This window comes from Octodon degus, unplaced genomic scaffold (genome assembly GCF_000260255.1).
Source record: "Octodon degus isolate 3935 unplaced genomic scaffold, OctDeg1.0 scaffold00021, whole genome shotgun sequence".
NCBI classification, from domain to species: Eukaryota; Metazoa; Chordata; class Mammalia; order Rodentia; family Octodontidae; genus Octodon; species Octodon degus.
Window position 1 is genome coordinate 6532710 of NW_004524597.1, and position 22128 is coordinate 6554837.

The 22128-nt window shown below is 50.6% G+C and overlaps 2 protein-coding genes across 3 annotated transcripts; one reads left to right on the forward strand and one right to left on the reverse strand.

Moving 5' to 3' along the window:
* Positions 1 to 1505: 1505 nt before the first annotated feature.
* Positions 1506 to 10309, forward strand: Eef2kmt (eukaryotic elongation factor 2 lysine methyltransferase). Its single transcript, XM_004627788.2, has 8 exons — positions 1506 to 1607; positions 3435 to 3497; positions 5189 to 5269; positions 6391 to 6492; positions 6746 to 6879; positions 6963 to 7228; positions 8132 to 8278; positions 10120 to 10309. Exons 1-8 carry the CDS (start codon positions 1512 to 1514, stop codon positions 10218 to 10220), a joined length of 990 nt encoding a protein of 329 aa, XP_004627845.1. The 5' UTR covers positions 1506 to 1511; the 3' UTR covers positions 10221 to 10309.
* A 41-nt stretch (positions 10310 to 10350) lies between these two features.
* Positions 10351 to 21801, reverse strand: Alg1 (ALG1, chitobiosyldiphosphodolichol beta-mannosyltransferase). Of its 2 annotated transcripts, XM_004627790.2 has the most exons (13): positions 21586 to 21801; positions 20688 to 20765; positions 20477 to 20580; positions 18983 to 19131; positions 17967 to 18056; positions 17545 to 17655; positions 16113 to 16234; positions 15956 to 15994; positions 15601 to 15660; positions 14553 to 14663; positions 13255 to 13369; positions 12016 to 12091; positions 10351 to 11236 (listed from the first exon to the last, which is right to left on the reverse strand). In XM_004627790.2, exons 1-13 carry the CDS (start codon positions 21791 to 21793, stop codon positions 11105 to 11107), a joined length of 1395 nt encoding a protein of 464 aa, XP_004627847.1. In that variant the 5' UTR covers positions 21794 to 21801; the 3' UTR covers positions 10351 to 11104. The 2 variants fall into 2 exon arrangements, with proteins under 2 accessions (XP_004627847.1, XP_023567313.1); XM_023711545.1 differs by lacking the exon at positions 17545 to 17655.
* Between the last annotated feature and the right edge of the window lie 327 nt (positions 21802 to 22128).

The window sequence follows — 22128 nt, forward strand, 5'->3', positions numbered from 1 at the left end:
CCCAAGCGCCCTTGCTTCTGCTTTTCTTTTGTGCTAGAGGAAGGAACCTTACTGTGTCCAGGTTAGTTCTGTTGGTCCATGCAGGATCATTCATCTGCTGCTTTCTGGGGCATCAAGAAAGACTGAACCAGCCCAGGTTTATTAATACTGTAGGAGAACATCATATGGGCCTGCTATAGCACCAACTGTACATGCCTTTTGGTTCCAGAGAGAAATGGTAATTAACAACTAATATGCGAGTTAATAGAAGCCCAGGATTTATGGATGTGTCTGGCCCGTTTCCCTTGGCTTGCCTTGTCTATGCAGGCAGAAAGCTGCTGAAAACAGCAAGCACAAGCCTATGCTCCTGCCCCAGCTCTGAAGCCACCAAGACCACTAAGAGAATTTGTGTACTTCTGAAACAAACTGTTCATTCTGTGTAAAATCACACTCCACTCTGTTTAAATCATCAGTGTTCAGAGAATAAAAGATGAAGGGGGTGTCTGCTCTGTGTTCACTTGGGTCTGCAGAGGAACAACAGAACACTGGCATTTAATTAGAATTAATTTCCCTCTTATTCTCATAGCTAAGCATGGCTCAAGTGTTTCTCATCTGCAGGAGGTAATGAGATTTAATCTGCCCCCTCCTCTACCTTCTGTAAGCATACTTAACAAATTAGCTCAGGACTCTTCCAAACGGAGTTTTCCAAGAGATTTGCTAGGGAAACACGTTAGACCCAGAAAACAGTGAAAATTCCAGGGGCAACACCTCTACTTTGTAGGTGCCCTGCCTTTCAACTCAAAACACCAACCTTGACTTGAAATAATTGTATTTCCTCTCCCATTTTCCCCAGCCCCAACTCCCCGCTCGCTTCGAATTCCTTTCCCTGCAGAATCAAAATAAGACTAGAAGTTGTCTTAGTTCTGTGCGGTCACCTTCACAGCAGAAACTACTATTATACTTTACGATCATTGCTTCGTTGTCCACTTCCCCTACGAGGCCGAGTCTCTAGAGAGCGGAACCAGACCTGCTTTTTCCCCACTGTTATAGCCTCAGTCCTGTCGGTGCTAAGCATATAATAGATGCTTAATAAGCAGTTGGCGAAAGGAAAGACCTTTCCACTGACAATCTCAAAGACTGGGTAAGAGAGAGCCCGCCTTCCGCAGTGTCCTAAAGCGTGGTGCTGCAGGGCCGGTCTCTAAGCCCCGCCTCTTGGGACCAGACCCCACCTACGGGAGCAGTGCCTGTCTACTCCCTAACACCGAGTTTACGTCCCCTATCAAGACCCGCCTTCTGTGCCCTGCCCCATGCCTGGCCTGGGCCTAGACCTTAGCCCAGCTTCCGGACCGGAACATCGCCCGCCCCACACCGCCCCACAAGCGAGTCCCTCATCCCAGCCACGCCCCGGGCACCTCAGGTATATAGAGCCCCGCCCATAGCCACGCCCCCGATGGCCTCTTCCTGGCCCCTCCCCGAGCCCCAGTTCCTCCCCGCTTCCGTCCGTCTCCCGGCAACGCTGGCCCCGCCCCGCCATGGCGCCTGAGGAAGCCGCTGAGAACTTGCTCCTGCTTCGGAGTTTCGAGCGCCGCTACCTGGCGGCCCGTCCTCTGCGCTCCTTTCCTTGGCAGGTGCGGGGGGCACTCGGCGATACCAGGCTGGCGGGAGGTGCAGGGCGGACCTCCGGAGAGGGAATTGGAACCCTCCCGCACCCCTACACTTTCAAGTCTGCTCTCGGAGTAAAGGAGTAAAATTTCCTCCCACTCGCCTTGTTGGTCGGGCTTTAAGGGTCCTGGATCATGTGCATGTTATGACCACAGACGATCATGTCCGTGGTCCTCTAATCAACTGATCGCCTTAGTCATTGGCACGCAGCTGCCTCGCCCACTGTGAAAGGAACCACGCTCTTTTGAGTGCGGGGATCAGGTCACAGCGCCATCACTCCTGTCAGGCATGGGTAACACCATCTCAGAGGTAACGTGATGGGAGAGAGACCTCTGATGGGCGCCACATGCACAGGCCCAGGGGGCCGGGGCACTAGTCCCGGCGAGTGGTCTCTTGTCGGTGGAAGGGCTTAGTGGACCATGCCTCGCCTATAATTGATGTGTGGTAAGCTCACTGACTCGTCAGTCTAGATACGTACTCCTCTCTGGTCTGCCCCATCCTAGGGGCTGATGGCCAGCCATTTGTGTTATTTCATTGACATAAAAATATTCAGCACTGGTCAAGAGGAATATGTGCATTTTTAGCTCATAATTAAAACCGTAGTAGCATCCATAGGTCCTGATTCAATCAAGTATTGTTCATGTACCTGTGTTAAAGTGCTTACTTAGGCTCACCCGAACACCCAAGAGGGTAGGGTCTAGATTATCACTTAGGCTGAGCAGTAAGGAAAAGAGCAAAGTGTAGTAGATGACAGCCCAGGCCTGGAAAACAACCTTGCTTTGAATCTGGCCCAACCCCATACATGCTGTATGACCTTGGACAAGTGACTAGATCTCTCTGGGCCATTTTAATTAGTAAAATGAAGGGTATTATAATGATATTAACCTCACAGGGCTGTTGTCAGGATTACCTCAGTACAAAAGCCCTTAGATCTGTGCCTCACTAGTATTATTTTTCATTTGCCCAGCATTCACTGAATGCCATCTGTGAGCCAGACACCTGGGTCAGCAGTACCCATTATAGATGAGGCGCTACTCAGGTAAGAAATTTAAAGAACAAGTCAACCAGAAAATGGCAAGAGATGAGCAGCCAAAAAGCTAGTAACACAGAAAAATGGTAAATGAAGCAACTGGGGGACACTCATCAAGTGAGTGAGCAGAGAAAGCCTCCCCAGACAGGCAGCATTTGAGCTGAGATGTGCACAGAGGTGCAGGAAGTGCAAAGGCCCTGTGGTAGAAACAATCTTGCCACGTTTAAGGAGCAAAAAGTGGGCCTGTGTGGCTGGGGTGGAGTAGGAGTGATGGGACAGGGTGGCTAGATCATGAAGGGCCTTTTTAGAGCATGGTGAGTACCCTTGGAGAAAAGTGGCTTGCCTACATCTCAGCTAAGACAGTCAGTCTATCTGGAGCCTGCTGTGCCCCAGCAGGACAGCATAGCTGGGCCCAGCATCTGCACAAGTCTCTTAAGTTTAACCCAGATGTCAGGTGCCAGGCGAGCCTGTGAGGCCTCGATGCTGTGGCTCCTCATTCCTAGCTCATCCTTCAGCCAAAAATTGCTCTGTGGCCCAGGTAGTCCCTGAGCAGCCGGGGAGACTAAACCAAGAGAACCAAGAGTCAGCCTTCTGACCTTCCTCCCTGACTCAGCCAGGGTATGTGGCCTATTACATCCAAAGGTAATACTCTGGCTGCCCATGGCTTCCACTTAGCACTTTGCCAGCATGTTTAATGTTTGTTTCTCTCTCTCTCTCTCTCTCTCTCTCTCTCTCTCTCTCTCTCTCTCTCTCATCCAAATAGATACTAGAAGAGAAATTAAAGGAATCACCAGATTCTGAGCTGCTGCAGGAAGTTTTGCAGAAGGTAAGAGCCTCAGAATCACTGGGATGAGTAACCAGGCCCCCGGCTTGCACATGAATAACCGGCAGAGGAGCCTCAGGTGCACCTGTGTCCCTGAGGGACATCCACATTCAGAGAACAAAACCATCTGTGTGGATGCCAGGTGTGGGCTGGTGTCAGTCCCTCCAATAACTCTGGCTCTTCTGTTTTCTTAGATGAAGACATCAACATATACAAAAATATGTGTGAGAGAATGGAAACTAGGGAGAGTTTTTAAATCATCCACAGTGAAAACAGAGATAAGAGGTGTAGGAAGAGATTTTTAGCACTTGTGAGCTACTTGGAGACTTCTCTGCATTGACAGCAAAAATAAGGAGGCCGGTCTTGCCTTCTCATGTCTCTAGGACGTAGATGGACTCTGGCTTGCTGAAGGTGGGGTTTGTGGGGTAGAAACAGGACCATCACCCAGCCTGGCCTGCTCTCACGGTGACTTGGCCATGTGGGCCAAGGGCAGATCACAAAACATCCTGAACCTTAACTTTCTTACGGGTCATAAGCCTTCGGAAAGTTCAAAGATGTGATCTCCCTTCCAGGAAAGAAAGGGCCAGAAGAATATGTTTGCATACAAATTCAGAGGAGACAGACATTTACACCCTGCTACCATTCCTGTCCAAAGAGTCCGGGTCACAAATTCCTGGCTGGTCAGTGAACCTAGAAAAGACAAGGCCAGAGCATGGGGAGACTTGGGAGTGATACTGCTGGTCAGGACGGTGAATGAGGAAGAGTCTGAGGTTTTGATCTTGCAGCCTAGTGATTTCCGCCCAGAGCAGCACACCCAGGCATGGAGAGCGTAAAGAACAGAGAGCCACTTTAAAACCTAAATAAATGAGTACTGAGGCATGAATCCCAAGTTTGAGGCTGGCCTGGGCAATTTCCTGAGACTCTAAAAAAATAAAATAGAAGCTGGGGGTGTAATTCAGTGCTCCTGGCCTCACTACAAAATAATATAATATAGTTATTTGTCAATTAAACTTGCATAAAGTTGGAAATAAATGAATCCTTATCCAGGCCAACTAGACAGCCTCGGAGTGGCATGTATATTCTGTGGTCCTTGGAAAAGTCTGCATTCCTCCCGTACAGCACCATGCCTCTCCTCCTGGCCCATTGCCCTCCACCTTTCCCAGAATGCCAGGCAGGGGCTGCCTCAGTGCTTGCCCCTTGGTTCTGCTGCTGTCTGGAACTTGGTCCTCCTGTCCTTGGTTTCTTGAGATTTCAGCTGAGGCCTCAGGTCCTGAGAACCCCATTCCCCCCCTACATCCCAGAGAAAGCTCTGTCCTTCGTCCTGTTTGGTTCTCACCCATCTCTGACCTTGTTCCTCAGCTTGGGGTTGGCACTCCAGGAGGGCAGGTCCCTGAAGGACTTGATGCCCACTGTTGGGCTGTTCTCTTTCTGACAGAGCCAGGTTCTCTAACTTGTCCTACAGACCCAGTTCCCACCAGCCACCCCATAGCAGGGAGCTGATCCGCAGGTGCAGAGTCCTGAGAGGGTGTTGACATTTTCAGGAAAGAGCTTGTACCTTAAGACTTGGTCCTGCAGATGCATGTGGTAATCTTGTGTCTCTGCACATCTCTGCTGAGGCACTGGTAACTGCTTTTACCCTCCAGTCTCATAGCTCACAGGACACTTAAGACAGCCTTTTGTGGCCTTTGTTGCAGACTGTGAAACATCCTGTGTGTGTTCGGCACCCACCCTCAGTGAAGTACACCCGATGCTTTCTTTCGGAGCTCATTAGAAAGGTCAGTGGGGGGCCTTTCTGTACCGAGCTGACTACATATAGGATCCTGATTGGGCTTTGCCTCAAAACTCACACTCTTCCCTGTCCTTTGCCTGATTTGCAAACCCCTGTATGGCAGCCAGCTGCTTGAGTGGTTTGATGAACGGGCAGCAGGACAGGACTCTTTGCAGCAGCTGTATCTCCTCTGAGGCCCCCTTCTGCCACCAGCAGGCCCTGCTCCTAAGTACTGGAAGCCCCCCTCGTCCCTGTTCTCTCCCAGCCCAGTGGGGTCTGGCAGTGCCCTGCTCTCAACCACTATCTAGATAGCTCCCAGGTCCCTGCTTAAAGTCCAAGCTGTTACAGTACCTTTGTCACCAGTTTCCTCACTAAATTCTTCCCGCTGAGTTCCTGGCTGGCTCTTGTCCATACTGCTCCAGGTATGACCTACTAATGGTTCAATACCAGAGAGATATAGAGGGGATTCCTCCATGGCTGGTAGCAGACCTTCTTCACCAACCACTAAAGTAAAAGGCCACACCTCACTGGACTTAGCACGCATAAAATCCTTGCTCCTTTGTCACTTCCACCCCTAGACTCCACCTTTGTGGTCCTCCCAGAATCTGGAGAAGGGTGTTCAGTTATTAGTCCTGTACTACCCCCTGAAGGGTGTAACACAGGGTACAAACCCACATCCTACAACATGGCACACCCGTCCTGGTGGCTTCTGCCAGGACCAACTTTAAAAACATTCTCCACCTAAGATTGTCAGAGCTCTCCCTCAGTCACTGGTAGCTCTCGTGGGATGTGTGTGCTGCCCTAGATCATGCTACCCTAACCCCTCTATACCTTTCTTCGAGGTACCCCTTTGCTCCCTCCAACAAGGGAATTTTCTATATGCCAGGTGCTTTCTGTTCATCCCAAAATCCCTGAGCTTGTGAAAATTGGGCTGAGGGTCAGTTGGACTCTGGTCCCACATATGCCTGATAAGCACGAGGCCTTGGATTCCAGTCCCAGCACCATAGACGTAAAACTCATCCAGCCATGTTCACAGATGAAAGCAAAGGCACGTGGGCAGAGTCTTGGTATTGTGTGGGATGGTCAGCTTGGGCCTTGGGGCTGAAGTTTCACTCTGTCCACCATCAGCATGAGGCGGTCCACACCGAGCCTTTGGATGAGCTGTATGAGGCGTTGGCAGAGGTCCTGACTGCTGCGGAGTCCACCCAGTGCCACCGGAGCTATTTGCTGGTATGAGACACACACCCTCCCCTGCTCTCTCCATTTGTGTCATTTGAGGACAGAACCACACAGCTTGTAACCTGCCATTGGCTGCTGCTTGCCTTCAGCATGAGACCCACCTGGTTGATGTGTGTGTCCCGTGCCGTACTGAGGAGTGCTCCCCAGTGTGGATGTACCACAGTTTGCTTCGCCAGCCTGACCTGTGGGACTCACTCTGCCCACTTCCAAGTCACTGAGTTAATTTCACTATCTCTTGGCACAGCCTTCAGGAACCGCACTCACACTCTCTGAGAGCACAGCCATCGTGTCCCATGGCACCACAGGACTGGTCACGTGGGATGCCGCCCTGTACCTCGCAGAATGGGCCATCAAGAACCCAGCAGTTTTCACTCACAGGTAACCTTGGCACACAGGGCAGGCCACTAAGACGGATGGGCCCTAGCATGGTCACAGACACGGACCCTCTTTCTCCCACCCAGGACTGTCCTTGAGCTGGGCAGTGGAGCCGGCCTCACAGGTCTGGCTATTTGCAAGATGTGCCACCCCAAAGCATACATCTTCAGTGACTGTCACAGTCGTGTCCTTGAGCAGCTCCGAGGAAACATGCTGCTTAACGGCCTCTCGTTAGAGCCAGGTGCCATCACTGATGCAGAGAGACCCCAGGTGATGGTGGCCCAGCTGGACTGGGAGGTCGCCACTGTCCCTCAGCTCTCTGTCTTCCATCCTGACGTTGTCATCGCAGCAGGTAATGCCCAGTCCAGCAGGCTGAGCATGGGGCTGCCTTGTAGGTCTGGGCTCAGGGAGTAGAGTGTTGAGACATGAACTGCAAGGGCCTCTAGGTGACATCAGAGCTTAGGTGCCTCCTGAATGTCCCAAAGCCACAGCCCCTGTCTCATGACAAGCCCACTCACCAGAAGCACCCTGCTATCCAAGAAAGGCCTGAAATGGACATTACAGGCCCACGATACCAAGCCAGTCTCATCCCTTACCTAGCTGCACCCAGGCCAACCCCATGTCCCTCAAGGCCACTTAACATCCAGTTCCCATGGGACATATGAACCACACACCAGCCCTACCCACCCTTAACCCAAGATGCCATCATTTCTCTGCTGGGATCCCCCAGACTATGCCATCACCCAGGCCTCAGATGCAGGCTGGCACTGGTCACAGCCACCCTGCGTCATTCCAGGGCCTCAGAGTAGCATGAGCCTCCCAAGACTATGTCTAGCTCACTGCCAGGGTCCTGAGCTAGGCCAGGGTGAGACCACAGGAGTCAAGTGAGGGAACAGGAGCTAAATGGCCTCTTCTGTCAATGCTGGCTGATTGCCTGTGTGTGTCTGTGACAGAGACTCAGTACCATCGTCGTGTTATGGCCCTGGCTTCCTTGACTGCACCTCTCTGTTCCAGATCCAGGCCTATATCTTTCAGAAACAGTGGGCCACCACAGGCCCCATCTTTCCCCTTCCAACTCAACAGTGTTCAGCCTGGGTCCCGCATCGCAGTCAGGCACACAGCATGCTCCCTGGTTGCAGGCATGGGAAACCTCTGCCTATGCTGCAGCTAATGGATCTACACCTGAGGAAACCTGATTATTTGGTTCTGAATCCTAATGGGTAGCCTTTTGAGTAACCCAGGCATTTCCTTGTAGATGTGCTGTATTGCCCAGAGGTGATCCTCTCGCTGGTTGGAGTCCTGCAGAGGCTCGCAGCCTGCCACAGAGACCAAGCTCCTGACGTCTATGTGGCCTTCACTGTGCGCAACCCAGAGACCTGCCAGCTGTTTACCACTGAGCTAGGTAAGCCCCAGACCTGCAGGCCACTGCTGTCCCATGAGGCCTCCAGTAAATCAGGAATCAGGAAGGTCAAGCGAAGCCTCAGGAAAAAGCCAAGAAGCCCCAACCCACACAAGTGCCCAGAATCCAGGCAGAGGCAGGGCCAGTAAGCAGAGAAGGGGAGAAGAGTTGATGAGGTGACCAGGGGTCTACGACCAATGGCCCTGAATTTGTTTTTTTTAAGTATTTTGTCTGTTTAAATTTATTTATTTACTGGACACTGGATACACTACACAGCTTGGTTTTGCAATGATGCTCCTTTCTCAGCCGCCCCAACACTAGGATTACAGACATGTGCCACCATGCCTGATGGGTCCTTGTGCTCGCCAGGAAGGGGCTTAGATTGCAGAGGTGGAGGTTGTAGTATATGCCAGTTGGCATCGATTAGAAAAGGTTCTAGCCCATAAGATAACTGAGCACAGGCCTTAAGGGTGCATCCCCTTGTCGCTCCTGCATGCACTCATTTTTCTTCATCTGCCACATGGCAACATCACTTCAGAGGTGCAGCCTCAGGCACACTCAGACCGCACCCAGCACACAGAGTACACGTAAGAATGTGGGAGCTGTGGTCATGAGCACCCAGTAAAGAGAGCAGGGAGCAGCTGTAGAGAAAGGCCAAGAGCCCACTATTCACACAACCCTAAAAGGGCACCAGTAGGCCAGTCACTATCCTCAGGCTGTCACCTGTCAGCCACCACATCTAGATGGAGCCCTGCCATCACCCTATCTTACCTATAAGACACTGGGCCACGAGGAGGCTAGGAGACCACATCACAGAGCCCACATGGAATCCAGCCAAATGACCCACCCCAAACCACCTCCCCACAGTCAAGGAGCACACCAGGCCCAACCAGGGCATTTCATGGGAAACCCAGTACAGGACAGAGCCGTCCACGCCGGCCCCACAGCAAAGCCTCTCCCAGCTGTCCACAGGCTCTGCAGGGAGTGGAGGGCCACCCAGATGTAAGCTGCATGGAACATGCACATTAATCATGGAGCACACAAATGAGCTCCCTGCACTCACAGGGGATGATGTAGAGCCCTGAGAGAGTGACATTCTTTGGGTGCTCATACAGAAAGTACCAGAAGTATATTTTAAGTGGGGGAAAAAAAACAAAGTGTCAAACAGCACATGTGAGCCTATTTTTTATTCACTGTCTTTCTACGGCAGAGGGAGTAGAGCAGGGGTAGAACACTTGTCTAGCAGGCACAAGGCCCTGGGTGCAATCCTCAGCACTACAGAAAAACCAATTTGTCTTTATGTTACTAGACCCAAGGGAATTTCTAGAATACACACGTTACACTTGGATGGTGGGATCAGACACTTGCATGCCTTTATACCTTACTATTTCATTTTTATAAATGCTAAGTTTTCATCTGTAACAAAAACTGTATTAAGAAAGCATCCTGGTGAGCTGCTCCCTAGCTTGTGTGCATACAGATGACATGCGCCCTTCTGGCCTTCGGGAGGAACCCTGGCAGAGGCATCAGGCAGATGAAGGTCTGCTTCTCAGCTCCTCTCCTGTGCTAACTGACTGGGCAGACAGATAAGAAGGCAGCAAGGAACCCTGACAGGCAGGGTGGGGCATAGCTGCACCTAGGTGTCACTGCTCATGTCCACAGACTGCTGGTCCTATCTTGAAGCTGCCTCTAGGCATCTCAGGATAGACCCAGATATCTATGAACCAAACAAAGCAGCATAGACGTAGCTGCAGCTGCAGCCTGTCCTAAGTTCTCTGGGCTGATAGATGCCTGCTTGTTCTCAACACCACCACCATCCTCAGAGGAATGTGCTGTGTTTCCAGGGCGGGCCGGGATCCGGTGGGAAGCAGTGCCTCCTCAGGAGCGGAAGCTATTCCCGTATGAAGAGCACTCAGAGACATCGATCCTGAAGCTCACACTGTAGGTTTCACCAACGGTTTGGAAGATTATTATGAAAATTAAATCACCCTGGCTTGTGATGCCAGCCCTGCCCCCAGGGCATGCTAAGACAGAGACTGAAACTGAGACTGGGCATAGTGGTGCATGCCTGTAATCCCAGTGCTTGAGAGGCTTAAAACAGGAGGATCACTATGGGCCCGATCTGTGTAGTGAGACCCTGTAGTCCCGAAAAAATAAACCTGTATCATAAGAAGTTTTTCATGTAGAAAAACTGGTAAAACTTTCATTGAACTTGAGTGTTAGAAGAATACTAAATTCTAGATGAGGAACCCCAGCCTATTCTAAGGAAATACAAACTGTGTGAGTGCTCCCTTTCTGTCCACAGTTCTGGTTCATTATCACCAGCCATCAGAAACATAGTTTGGCTCAAAGGCAGGTATTTTGTTTGTACAGATAAACATGTATATTTTCAAGTGTAATTCCCCAGCCTGCACACTCAGCCCCTCTCTAAGCCAAGACACCTGAACGTGTGATGTCTCTAGCTTAGAGCAGCAGGGCACCATTTACAGGCAGCATCAGGGCTGGAAGCTCAGTACAGCTGGGAGAAGGCAGAAAACCAGACATAAAGAGGGGTCATGAGAAGGAACAAAAAAGCAGTACAAATGGAACAGAATAAAGGAGTAATTTCAGCGCCTACAGAGCCCACAATGGACCAGTCGGTCTCCTGGTCATTCCCCAGGCAGCACCACTGTTGTGCTCTGGCCACTGAAGGGCATGCTATTCAAAAGCAAAAAGGACAGGGACTGGCGCCAGGTGAGGGGGCACTGGGGAGGCCTCACATCTTCTACAAGACAGCTGCGCCTCCATCACCCAGCACAACGTGCTCAGAGGTTCTAGTCACCAATGGGATCACGAGTCCATAACCAAAGGGAGCACAGTCTGCTGCCAGCTCTCGTGCCATCGAAGCTGCTCTGATTCCCGGAGATTCTTCCTGAACCAGTTTAGTTTGCCAGCAGGATCAGGAAACTTGGATAAAAGCATCTACAGGAAAATAAAGCTCAGAAGTTAGTTCATCAGTACAGCTCTGGCTATGGGATGCCCACTGTAGTGGTCAATACTGCCTCAAGTCCTCATTGCCTTCCTGAGCCTTCAAAGAGGCTAATCTGGTCTTCCTGTGTCCTGGGGTGCACCTGGCCTCTGCCTGCTGTTCTCATACCTGCCAGGGAGGAGCAGGCTGTGTCTGCACTTTGCTAAACAGCCTACATTAGGCTTAGCAAACCATAGCCTACAGGCCAAATCCAGCCCACCTGTCTTGGTAAGAAAAGTATCATTGAAAGCCAGCCTCTTTGTCTAGGTGGCTGGCAGCTGCTTCCACATAACAGTGAGGTGAATGGCTCTCAGAGATGCAGGATAAAGCCTGAATTGTTTTTTACCAGGACCTTCACAAAAAATGTCCACCGATCTTTCAACTGTCAAGAATAACAGTTTGTTCATTTTTGTAACAAGAAAGATGTAGACTCCCACCCCATCCCCCGTGTGGTCCTCACAGCCTGGTGCTGTGATGTGCTTGCTCCCTGAATAGCATATCCATCTGTGTGATGTCAGCTCCACACACCCAGTCAGGGCCTGCCCTGACCCTCCTGTGTCCATGGGCTGCATGCGTGACAGCCACAGCAAGGGAGCCCACCTCTGGGGCCTCTGCTCCTTCTCTCCTCCCTCTGCTTTTTCTCTAGACCCTGCAGAGTCCCACCATGCCACAGAAGTAGAGGCAGAAAATAGACTCCACACCCTCCAAGCTGTAGCCTGGGCAGGCACATTACCTGCAGCTGAGATGCCAATTCCTCTGCGTCCTCAAAAACCAAGCCATTTTCTCCATGTTTTACTAGCTCATGTAAACTGTGGAGAGAAGCAAGGGAGGCCTGAGAGCAGCCCAGGTCCTGTGGTCCCCAGCTGGGCCCCCAGCTCCCCACCCTACACAGGCTGAAGACTGGGGCCAAGGACCATGGATAAGGCTCAGGGAGACTCTGAGATTCAGTGTTTATACAGAAATAGCACCTGGAAGGATACATGTCCCAATGCCACCCTAATTTGGAAGGACACATGTCCCAATGTCACCCTAGTCTGGAAGGACACATGCCCCAGTGCCATCGTAATCTGGAAGGAGGCCCTCAGAAGCATTTGGTCCTTTTAGACATCTACTGTTCAAGGACAACATACCTCTAGGATCACGTCTGCATCTTTTTTTCTGCTCCCTGCCCTGCACTAAGACCAACATAGGCCCCTAGGAACAGCTTTCTAGGATCACAAGCACACTGACCCGAACTCAGGTCACACAAGAGTCTAACACTTGACCTCCATCCAGTGGTAGGTCTCTGAGCAGGTGGGCACATGGCTCCTGGGGGCCGCTTCCCTTTCCAGTATCCAGAGAGAATGAGTCATAGAACTGCACACGTCTCTGATTGATCTCAACCCAACTTCACAGCTCAGCCAAAAGGGATATGGGAGTGAGAAAAACCACATATGCTATACAGAGAAGCCAGCCATTCTCATTTATGAGCACAAGAGTGAGGCTCATGTTTAACACATGCATGTTTCCATTCATATGAGCCAACTACAGTTGTACCTCAGTATCCATAGGGACTTGTTCTAGGAGCCCCTGGAATACCCCCAATGTACCTGTTTCTTACGTAAAATGTTACAGTACCTTCATACAACCTATGTATATCCCTCTCTAAACCTTAAATCTTTTCTAAATGACGTGTAATACCTCATAGGATGTAAATGCAATGTATGTTATGCTATACTGTTCAGGGATTAGAGAATAAGGACAAGAGAAAAGTTGCACACTGAGAACAACTATAACCCCACAGGCCTGGCTGTGCTTCTGATCCTCAGCTGGTTGAACTCACAGATCAGGGAAGCCACAGATAAGACTTTCCAAGGGGCTCACCCCTGCCACAGGAACCACAAGGTCCTGGCCCTCGGTGCAGCTCTACCTATGCCATCCCCCAGCCGCTATTCTGAGAATGTGACCTCAGGAAAATGCAGTTCACACCTACCATTTGAAATTCACAGCACACACAGGCAAGTAACACCCGAACATGTCCACCACCTTCATGGGCAGGTCCAGACCACTGGAAGACTTGTGTAGACAGACACCCAGGTCCGCTGACCCTGGGGGTACACGAGGTATGTGGTAAGAGCCACGCATGCAGCGACTCCTCCCTCAGAGTCTGGAGACCATAGAACATTCCCAACCAACAATGCACCCAAATAGAAGTGGGGAGGCAGCCTGGGAGGGGCAGATGCTACCTAACTGCCACCAAATATTCAGCCCTATCAGCAGATGCCTCAATATTTTATGCAACTTAACTCACTTTTCCATTTATTTTTCTTCTGTGTGTTTGTGTGAGTGTATGTATGAGAGTGAATTAAATCCAAGGGCTCTCAACTACTAAACTATATCCCCAGCCCCTCTTACTTTTTTCAGACATGGCTCTACTAAGTTTCCCTGGTAAAACTCAAAACATGTGATCCTTCTGCCTTAGCCTCCCTCAATGCTGGGACTACACATACGCACCCCACACCTAGCTTCAAGTTGACTCACTTTTTCATTTAGCCACATTTTAAAATAGGGATAAAGCTCGGTGGTAGAGCACTTGCCTAGTATGCATAAAGCTCTGGGTACAAAACAAACAAACAAACATCTTTGCTTAAAAGAAAAATGTTTCTGTCAAGATCACAACGACATCTGGACAGAGGCAATGATGATCACACAGCTTTGTGAGTGTAATGACTGCCAATGAGTACACACGAAGTGGCTGTGATAAAAACTTGGTTCTGTGTTCCACTGTAATAATCTCTACAGGCCTCCACAGAGAGAACAGCTGGGCTGAAGCAAGATGTTAAGGCCAAGAGCTCTCGACCCTCTCAACCTTCCAGAAACAGGCTGGCCCCAGGCAGCGGGGGTCAGCACACCGGGAAATGGCTCAGGCCTTGAGCCTGAGGCTCTAACACTGCCCCAGCTGGCCTCCAACGTGGGGTCCAGCCAGTTAGACGGCCTAAGCTGGGAACGGCTTTCACGCTTCTAATAGTTATAAAGAAAACCAAAGGGGCCAGGGAGATGGCTCAGTAGAATAAGCGCTTCCCTGGCAAGCACAAGAGTCTTAAGTTCAACCCCCGGTTCCACCAAAAATAATAATAATAAAAAATAAAAAAAAAATTAAAGAAAACCAAAGACTATGCCATAGAACCATGGAAAACCTGCACCATGTGGCCCTTCTTAGAAAAAGCATGTAGCTTGCCCTGGGCCATGCTGAACACAGACACCTCAGTCTCCCCAATACAGCCCCCTCACCTAGAAGCAGGGGGTAGTCCTCAGCCTCCAGCCATGGGGTGCACACCTGGATGCGCTGGAAACGCTTCTGGCTGATGAGGTGGATGTAATGTTCCTTCAGAGGCCCTTTGCCTTCACAGAGAAAAGCACTTGCTGCACTGGACTGTCTCTGTCACATGAGCCTGGCCCCAGACTGCCAAGGAGACCAAACAACCACTTTCCCAGAGCCCTACCTCATCAGGCTCCCTTCCAAAGACCACACGAGGAACCCCAAGACCCAGCACGGTGTGCCCCCTTACCACCAAGACAGAGCCCCAGCACGTGCAGCCAGACAGCCTCAGGCTGAGCACAGGGCCACGTAAACACAAGTGTCAACCAGAAGGGTAATGTGCCTAGTGCAGGGAACATAAACCTGCTCCCTCCTTACCAGGGTCCCTGGTGTACAGTCCCAAGCCTAACCAGGTTCAAAAAAAGGGTGAGCAGGACAAGGCTGTTGGCCCAGTCCTCCAGCTTCTCTCCTTCACCCTGTGACTATGGAAGCAGTTTTATCTGCAACTGAGTATATAAATAAATTGACTGGGGGTCTGGGGAGATGGCTCAGTAGAATAAGTGCTTGCCTGGCAAATACAAGGGCCTGAGTTCAATCCCTGGTTCTGCCAAATAAATATGTGGAACTGAGGCCTCTTTGCTTTTCAAACTACAGAGATGCTGGGAAACTACTGGAAAAGTAGAAAGCTTGGTATCTCTGAACTTGTGCTATCTGGGATTATAATCCAGACTACACTCTGCCATCAGGCCCCTCTGAGACTCAGTTTCCCCTCTGTCAAGGATGTAGAAAACCCTCCCATGGAGCTGGGGATGTAGCTCTGTGATACGGCACTTGTCTATCATTTACAAGGCCCTAGGTTCCATCCCTATCACTGTTTAAAACCCCACCCCAGAGAGTTGAATCACTGCCATGTGGAAAGCTCAGTCAAGGCTGCCCCCATCCTATCCACAGCCCCCACCTAAATACAGGTGGTCAAGAGTTCCTCCCCAAATAGAGGATGTGAGGGTAGCTAGGCAGTACCTGTTATCACACAGACTAAAGAAGGAAGGCTGTCTCCATCAGATGCCAGTTGTTCAAACTCTGTTAAAATAAAGAAATGCTACACAGAATTCTCTTCAGTGGAGGAGGAGAAAAGGTCAGGAGCCAGGGTGCGCCCCGGGGAACCCACCAATCTGAGATGCCCGCCCTCCCTCCCTAGGCCCTCGTCACTCAGTCACCCCATGGGAACACAGCCCTGCACCCACCCCCAAGGGTTCTGTCCTCAGGCAGGTCCGCCCATGCCCTGGGGTCAGGAACACACTGCACACTGCACACCCTGCAAGGCCAGGTGAGCTCACTGCTCAGCCCCGGGGTTCTGTCCAAGCCACACACCTACTTTCCAATGCTGCCAGCAAGATAGAGAAGTCCTCGTCCTCTGCAAGAAAAAAAGCGAGCCTCACAGCCTGTTTCCGGAACACCCCCATCCCAGCCCCCACACCACCCCTTTCTCATAGACAACAAGGACATGGGCCCCCAGGTGCCCAGTGGCAGACCTGTCCAGCTCGTGCTGCTGACCAGCAGCGCCGGCCGCCTGCAAAGACGAGTCACCACCCTGGTCTGAGCATCCCTCTCTGTGAAGGCAGTCCTCTCTGTGTCTGGGTCAGAGGGTTCTGAGCTACAGCAGGAGAGAAAATCCCTAAGTGGCCGCAGAACAGGCCAGGGGCCAGGAGAACACTGCTGAGGCCTGGATCTAAATGGGCCCCAAGAAAACACCTTCAGACTATAAGGTTACATGAAATAAACCAGATACTCAAGTTTAAATATCACATAATTTCTCTTACATAAGAAGCCCGAAATATAAAGAGCAAAATAAAAGATAGGTAACAGGAAACAAGGAGGCAGATCTTTTGAAAACAGGAATGAGATCACGAGAGGGAGACGGAGAGGGAACAGAGGAGAAAGGGAAGTAAAAAGAATCAAGATGTGTCACATACATGTACCAACTTCCTGTGAGGCGTGTAATCATTATGTACTACAAACATACACTGATAAATACTAAAAATAACACAGCGTCTCCCCAGGCTCTCAAGTTTTCACCTTCTGGAAGATGACTGGATCACGGGGGCGCTATGCTCCTTGGGGGACTGACCCACTGATGAGTTCACAGTTGAATGTGCAGTGTGGGGCGGTGTCTGGCTGGAGAGGTGAGCCACTGGGGGGGGGGGGGTCTCCCTGGACTCCTCCCTTCCCTCTCTGCCTCCAGGCTACTAAGGGTTGAACAGTGTTCCTCCACCACACCCTTCTGCCATGACATTCCTGACACCAGGAGCCAATCTAAATCTCTTTTCCTTCAAGTGGTAGGTATGAGGTGGGCCTGAGTGACAAGAACGCTAACAGAGACCCCTCCTACCACAGTGAGGTTCACTGGCTTCGAAGGTTGGGGCTCCAGGACATGTCGGCACCCAGCCAACCCTACCAAACAATCATCTGTTGCTGAGTGCTAAGGTCACAGAGCAAGCAAGCCACCGGTGTGCACCTGCACAGGGCCCTCTGCTCTACCCTTATCATCAGGATGCGCAGAGGGCGGAACAGGTCCCCTCCTTAGCCCATGACACACATAGAAGACACACAGGACCAGGATCAGCACAAGCACAGGAACTCTGGCAAGGGGATAAGGGAGCACAGGGCTCAGCAAATCTTTCCTTAAAGGCCCAGAGAATGATGATCTCAGGCTTTGCAGGTCAGACGGTCTCTGCTCCAAAACCCAGCTCCCCTGCTGTAGGCCACAGGCAGCTACAGATGAGAGTGATTAAGCTGTATTTCAGCAAAACTACAGAAAGACAGCTGGCTGAAGCCTACTTTGCCACCTCCTGCACTAGCATGTCACCAATCTGCAGAGGGAGATGGAGAGACCAGGATGGCAGTGGGCACAAGAAAAGGTAACTGAGGAAAAAAAAAAAAAGGTAACTGAGGATGGTGACGCACCAGGCCCTGAACAGAGAGTATGTGCGACCCAGCTTCATGAAGAGCTCGTGCTGCAGGTCCAGGGGCGTCTCCTTAAAAAAAGATGCTGGCTTGTCGTAGACAGTCACAGCCCTGCAATGAGATAGGGCAGGGCGGAGAGACCTAAGGAAGAGAGGACCCGGGAAGAATCCCTGTGACAATAAGAACCTTTACAACTACTGAGAAAGCACACAGGGGTTCTAACGCCCAAACTGCCTTGCAAAGAAACAACTCCCCCATCACCCCCGCCTCTCCCAGCTTCCCCAAACCAGTGACCATGCCCCAGTCCCTGGGCATTTATTTCTGCATGGCCCACCAGCATGACACAACAAGCAACACAGCTCTCAACCAACCCTGGGGTCCTACTATACCCATAAGACTGCAGGCGCCCTGGCCCCCCACACCTGATGCACCAGTTCTCTGCCAGGTCCTCCCGCATAGCATTCGTCACACATAAGTTCAGGTGGGACATGCGCCCGAAGAGCTTCTCGTACCTGCAAAGATATATGGAGGTCACCAGTGTTCCATTTGGGCCCAGATGCCCCCATGCCATCCGAACACCTCAATGCTCAACACAGGAGGGGCTGCAGGGCTGGGGTCACCCCTCTACCAGGATTCTCACCCCGAGCCCCTCTGCACCCTACTTTTTCACACCTTCCTCATGTCATGTCACTTTTCTGTTTAAATGCAGTTGCTTTCAAAGGAAGCTGCATACACTGCCAGAGAGCCTTTTGTACAATAAAGAGGAGAAATACGACAAAGGCTGAATAACTGAACCTTACCTGCCCTGTGCTATCACTGTGGAAGCTGTGCTTGCTCTCAGAGTGTACAAAGAAGTGTAACAAATGTCAGACAGAAAATATAATGTCAGAGAGCTGTGAAACACGCTGGCTGCAAACCAAAGCTGGAGCCCTGGTCTTAGAGGAGAACTGGAAAGGAAAGAATGGTTCAAGAGTACCTGATATCACCAGAGTATCACAGCTTTTTCTTCCCTACAAAGGCAGAGAAAATTCTAAACTAGGACAGCTGGGCTGAATCTTCACACTACCTCGATGGCAAGAGGCAGCATCACTCTCTACCTAGCTTTCCTGACTTGGGAAAGGACAGTGACCACAGGACACCTTGACTGGGGAGCAGTAGAAAATGAATGGGACAGATATATAGAGCTCAGCCTGATGCCTGCATGCAACAGGTGCTCAGGGACTAGAGCTACAACAGCTACTGTCACCACCACCAGGAAGCAAGGCCCTAGGGATAAAAGCCACAGCCACTGCCAGCCTTTGGCTGGAGATGCACACTGAGGCAGACACTACACTTGGGCTCTGAATAAGCGACGACTGTCTCTGCTCCCCAGGCTCCTCTTCCCACCTACCCTTACAGGGTTTGGGGAGGCACCTGCACCCTCCTCCCAAACGCTTACCACTTGGCCAGCAGGACAATTGGGTGTGTGGCGCCAAGCACCAGGCCCATGATGGAGTAGCCATAGTTGTGCCAGTCGATGACCAGTTTGCTCCCACACAGGCAGCCCACTAGCCAGCAGACGGAAATGCTCGGCAGGCCTGGGGGATTCTAGGGAAAAGAAAGGCTTGCTGCAGAAAGAGGAAACCCAGACTATGGTGCCCAGAAACCCTAGTGAGAACATCTGCCACACACATGGCAAAAAGACAAGTATCTTTATAGAGCTCTTAATAAAAGTTCAATACTCAAGATGTCAGTAATGTAGGAGACAAAAAAATGGAACAGGCTGCACATTGTGAAGCACGCCTGTACTCCTAGCACTCAGGAGGCTGAGACAGGAGGATGGCTATGAGTTTGAGGCCAGCCTAGGCTATGAGTGATTTCAAAGCCAACCACAACTACTAATGAGCCCTGACTCAAAAAAGAAAAAAATATGCTCTTTTGCATTATTAAAACATAAACTTTAAAACCCCAACATCGACGGGCAGTGGTAAACATGGCAAAGAGGTGGCATCCTCATCAGTGGGGACTGAAAGGGCCCAACTCTACTCTAGGCTAGCCAGTCTCCTACCACAACGTTTTAAAAGTGCACAAACTGTGACCAAGCAGTTCTACAGCCAGCAGTTGATCTCAAGGAAAAAGCTGAGCCTGTGACACAAATGTATGTCCATGATACTGTTAGCTGCACCAGATGTAAAGGTTAAAAAAAAAAAAAAAAGGAAGATCTGGGGAGAAAAATAAGAGTGCTGGCCTAGTATACATGAGGTACCAGCACCACACACACACACAAAAAAAAAAAAAAAAAAAAAAAAAAAAAATCAGCAAACTTTTGATTATCTGTCAAGATGACAGATAAGATCCATTACGTGTTGGGACTCAAGTGTACCCCCACTAAAATGTGCTTCTAGATGTTAAAAACTGGTGAAGAAGAAAAGCATAGCTCTAGAACCAGACTGACTGCCTATATTCAAACCCTGCCTCCACCACTTCTTAGCTGTGTGATGATGTTCTAGTTATAAAACCTCTTTAGGTCTAGATTTTGCCACCTCTAAAGCCTAAGTATTCTAAGAATCTACTCTTGGAGTTCTTGAAAGGACTGATAAGGTAAACATGCACACCACTTAGACAAATAGTGTAATGTAAGAAGACATCTGTAATGACATAGAAAAAGCACTATGAATGCAGACCAGAAATAGTATGAACATAAACCACATGTTCTACTCATACATTCCTACCCATGATGTAAAAGTTTATACACATGTGTTAATATGCAATTTATTTAGCAATTTGTGCATATTTTTATGTGTGATACTGGGAATCAACCCAGCACCTCATGAATGCTAAGCAGGTGGTCTACCAGAGCTATACCACCCAAGCCAATCTGCACATTTATAAAAAGCTGGAAAGTAAAGAAACAAACTGGTTCTCAGAAATGAAAGCAGGGGCTGACACGTACCTGGAGAAAGATGTAGGCTGCTGGCGCCTGCCACATCAGCTTCCACAGCAAGTACACTGCTTGAAACACAACTTTGACCCCATACCGGAGAACCCGGGGCCCAACTGCAAGTCAGAAAACACCTATCACCACAGAGCAGCTCCTGAAGATTCCAGGGTTTTCCTACAACCAACCCAACTGAGTCAGAGATCTGGAACTGACTTCATCCTACCTGCAAGACCCTGAAGTTCTGTCAACTTCACAATCTGAATTCTGTCACTCTCCAAGAGCTTGTTATGGGGTTTGGAGTCTGTAAATGAGAATGTTCCCTTTAATGTACTAGACGGAGCAATCTGAAGTCAGCTAATTCTATAATTCTAGGTCAAGTAGTGGAGTGATTTTTGAAAAGGAGACTTCAAAAACCTCCATTCAGCAGTAGTCAGAGGCTAATTTTTTCTCCAGATTCTACAAGAATACCCATAGAGGGAAGTCCAAATCTTAGCCAGCTGTATTCAAACCAGACCTGGTATACAGCAGGGACCCAAGCTGATCCGGTCTCTAGAACGATGGAATTTTCCCACAACAGGGGCATGCCTAGGATGTCCCACTCCAACATCACCCTGGGATAGCAGGCACAGGGACCAAAGGATGCGGTTCCCACTGCTCCCAGGTGGACCTGAATTGCTCTCTAAACCCTCAACGCAGAACGAAGTAAAAGAGCAGACCCTCCTGCCGCTCTGCGGATAAAAAGCTGGCCCAGGGAGCAAGTGAAACACCCCTAGCCTGCACTGAGGAATGAGGACTGGACGAAGATACGCTGCCTGTCGGCTCGGACACGGCCTGACAAGGGTAGCTGCAGACGAATGCGGTTACCAGAGTCTTCCCGACCCAGTCTTGTCACCTCCTAGAATGAAGTAAAACCCTGCAACGGTGTCACTTAGCACAATTCTGACAAATGGCAAAGGCGGGATTATCACCAGCCGTCCAGCGCAGCACCCGGCCCCTCCAACCTGGGAGAACAGCCCCAGGGGAGTAAGACAAAAGGGCGGCTCCGCCTCGGCCTCCTGGAGCAGTCAAGGCCCTGGGTCAGCACTCGCAGAGGCCTCCCTCCCAGACCCTGGGGGACTCACTGCAGAACCCCAGGAGAGTCACGGAGAAGCCACACTTAGCCAACGACAGGGCGTGATACTGCATACGGGGGCTGCGGCCCACGTCGCCCAACACCAAAACCACCACGTGTCGGGCCGCGCGCCCACGTCGCCAGCGCTTCCATCCGCCCAGCAGCAGTAGCGGTAGAAACAGAAACAGCAAGAGCAGAGCTACGCAGGACGCCGCCATCTTTGCCAGCCCGGTCTGTCACGTGACCCTGTACGTAGCCCGGCGCGTTGTGCGTAGCGTCTGTGGGGAAGAAGGGGGCGGGGCGGGGAGGGGAGGGGCGGGGAGAGGAGGGGAGGGGCGGGGAGGGGCGGGGCCGGGACAGAACCCGCCGGGATTTAGGCTCTAAGCGATTAGGGTAGTTGCCTGCACACTCCTTGGGAGCCGAAAGTTAATTTCATATACAGGCTAGCGAGATTCTAGTATCAAAATAAAACTGTTTCTTTATTAGGATCTAGGAACTTCTTTCAGAGTGTAACATAATTACAAAATACAGTGAGACAAGAATTTTGATGAGT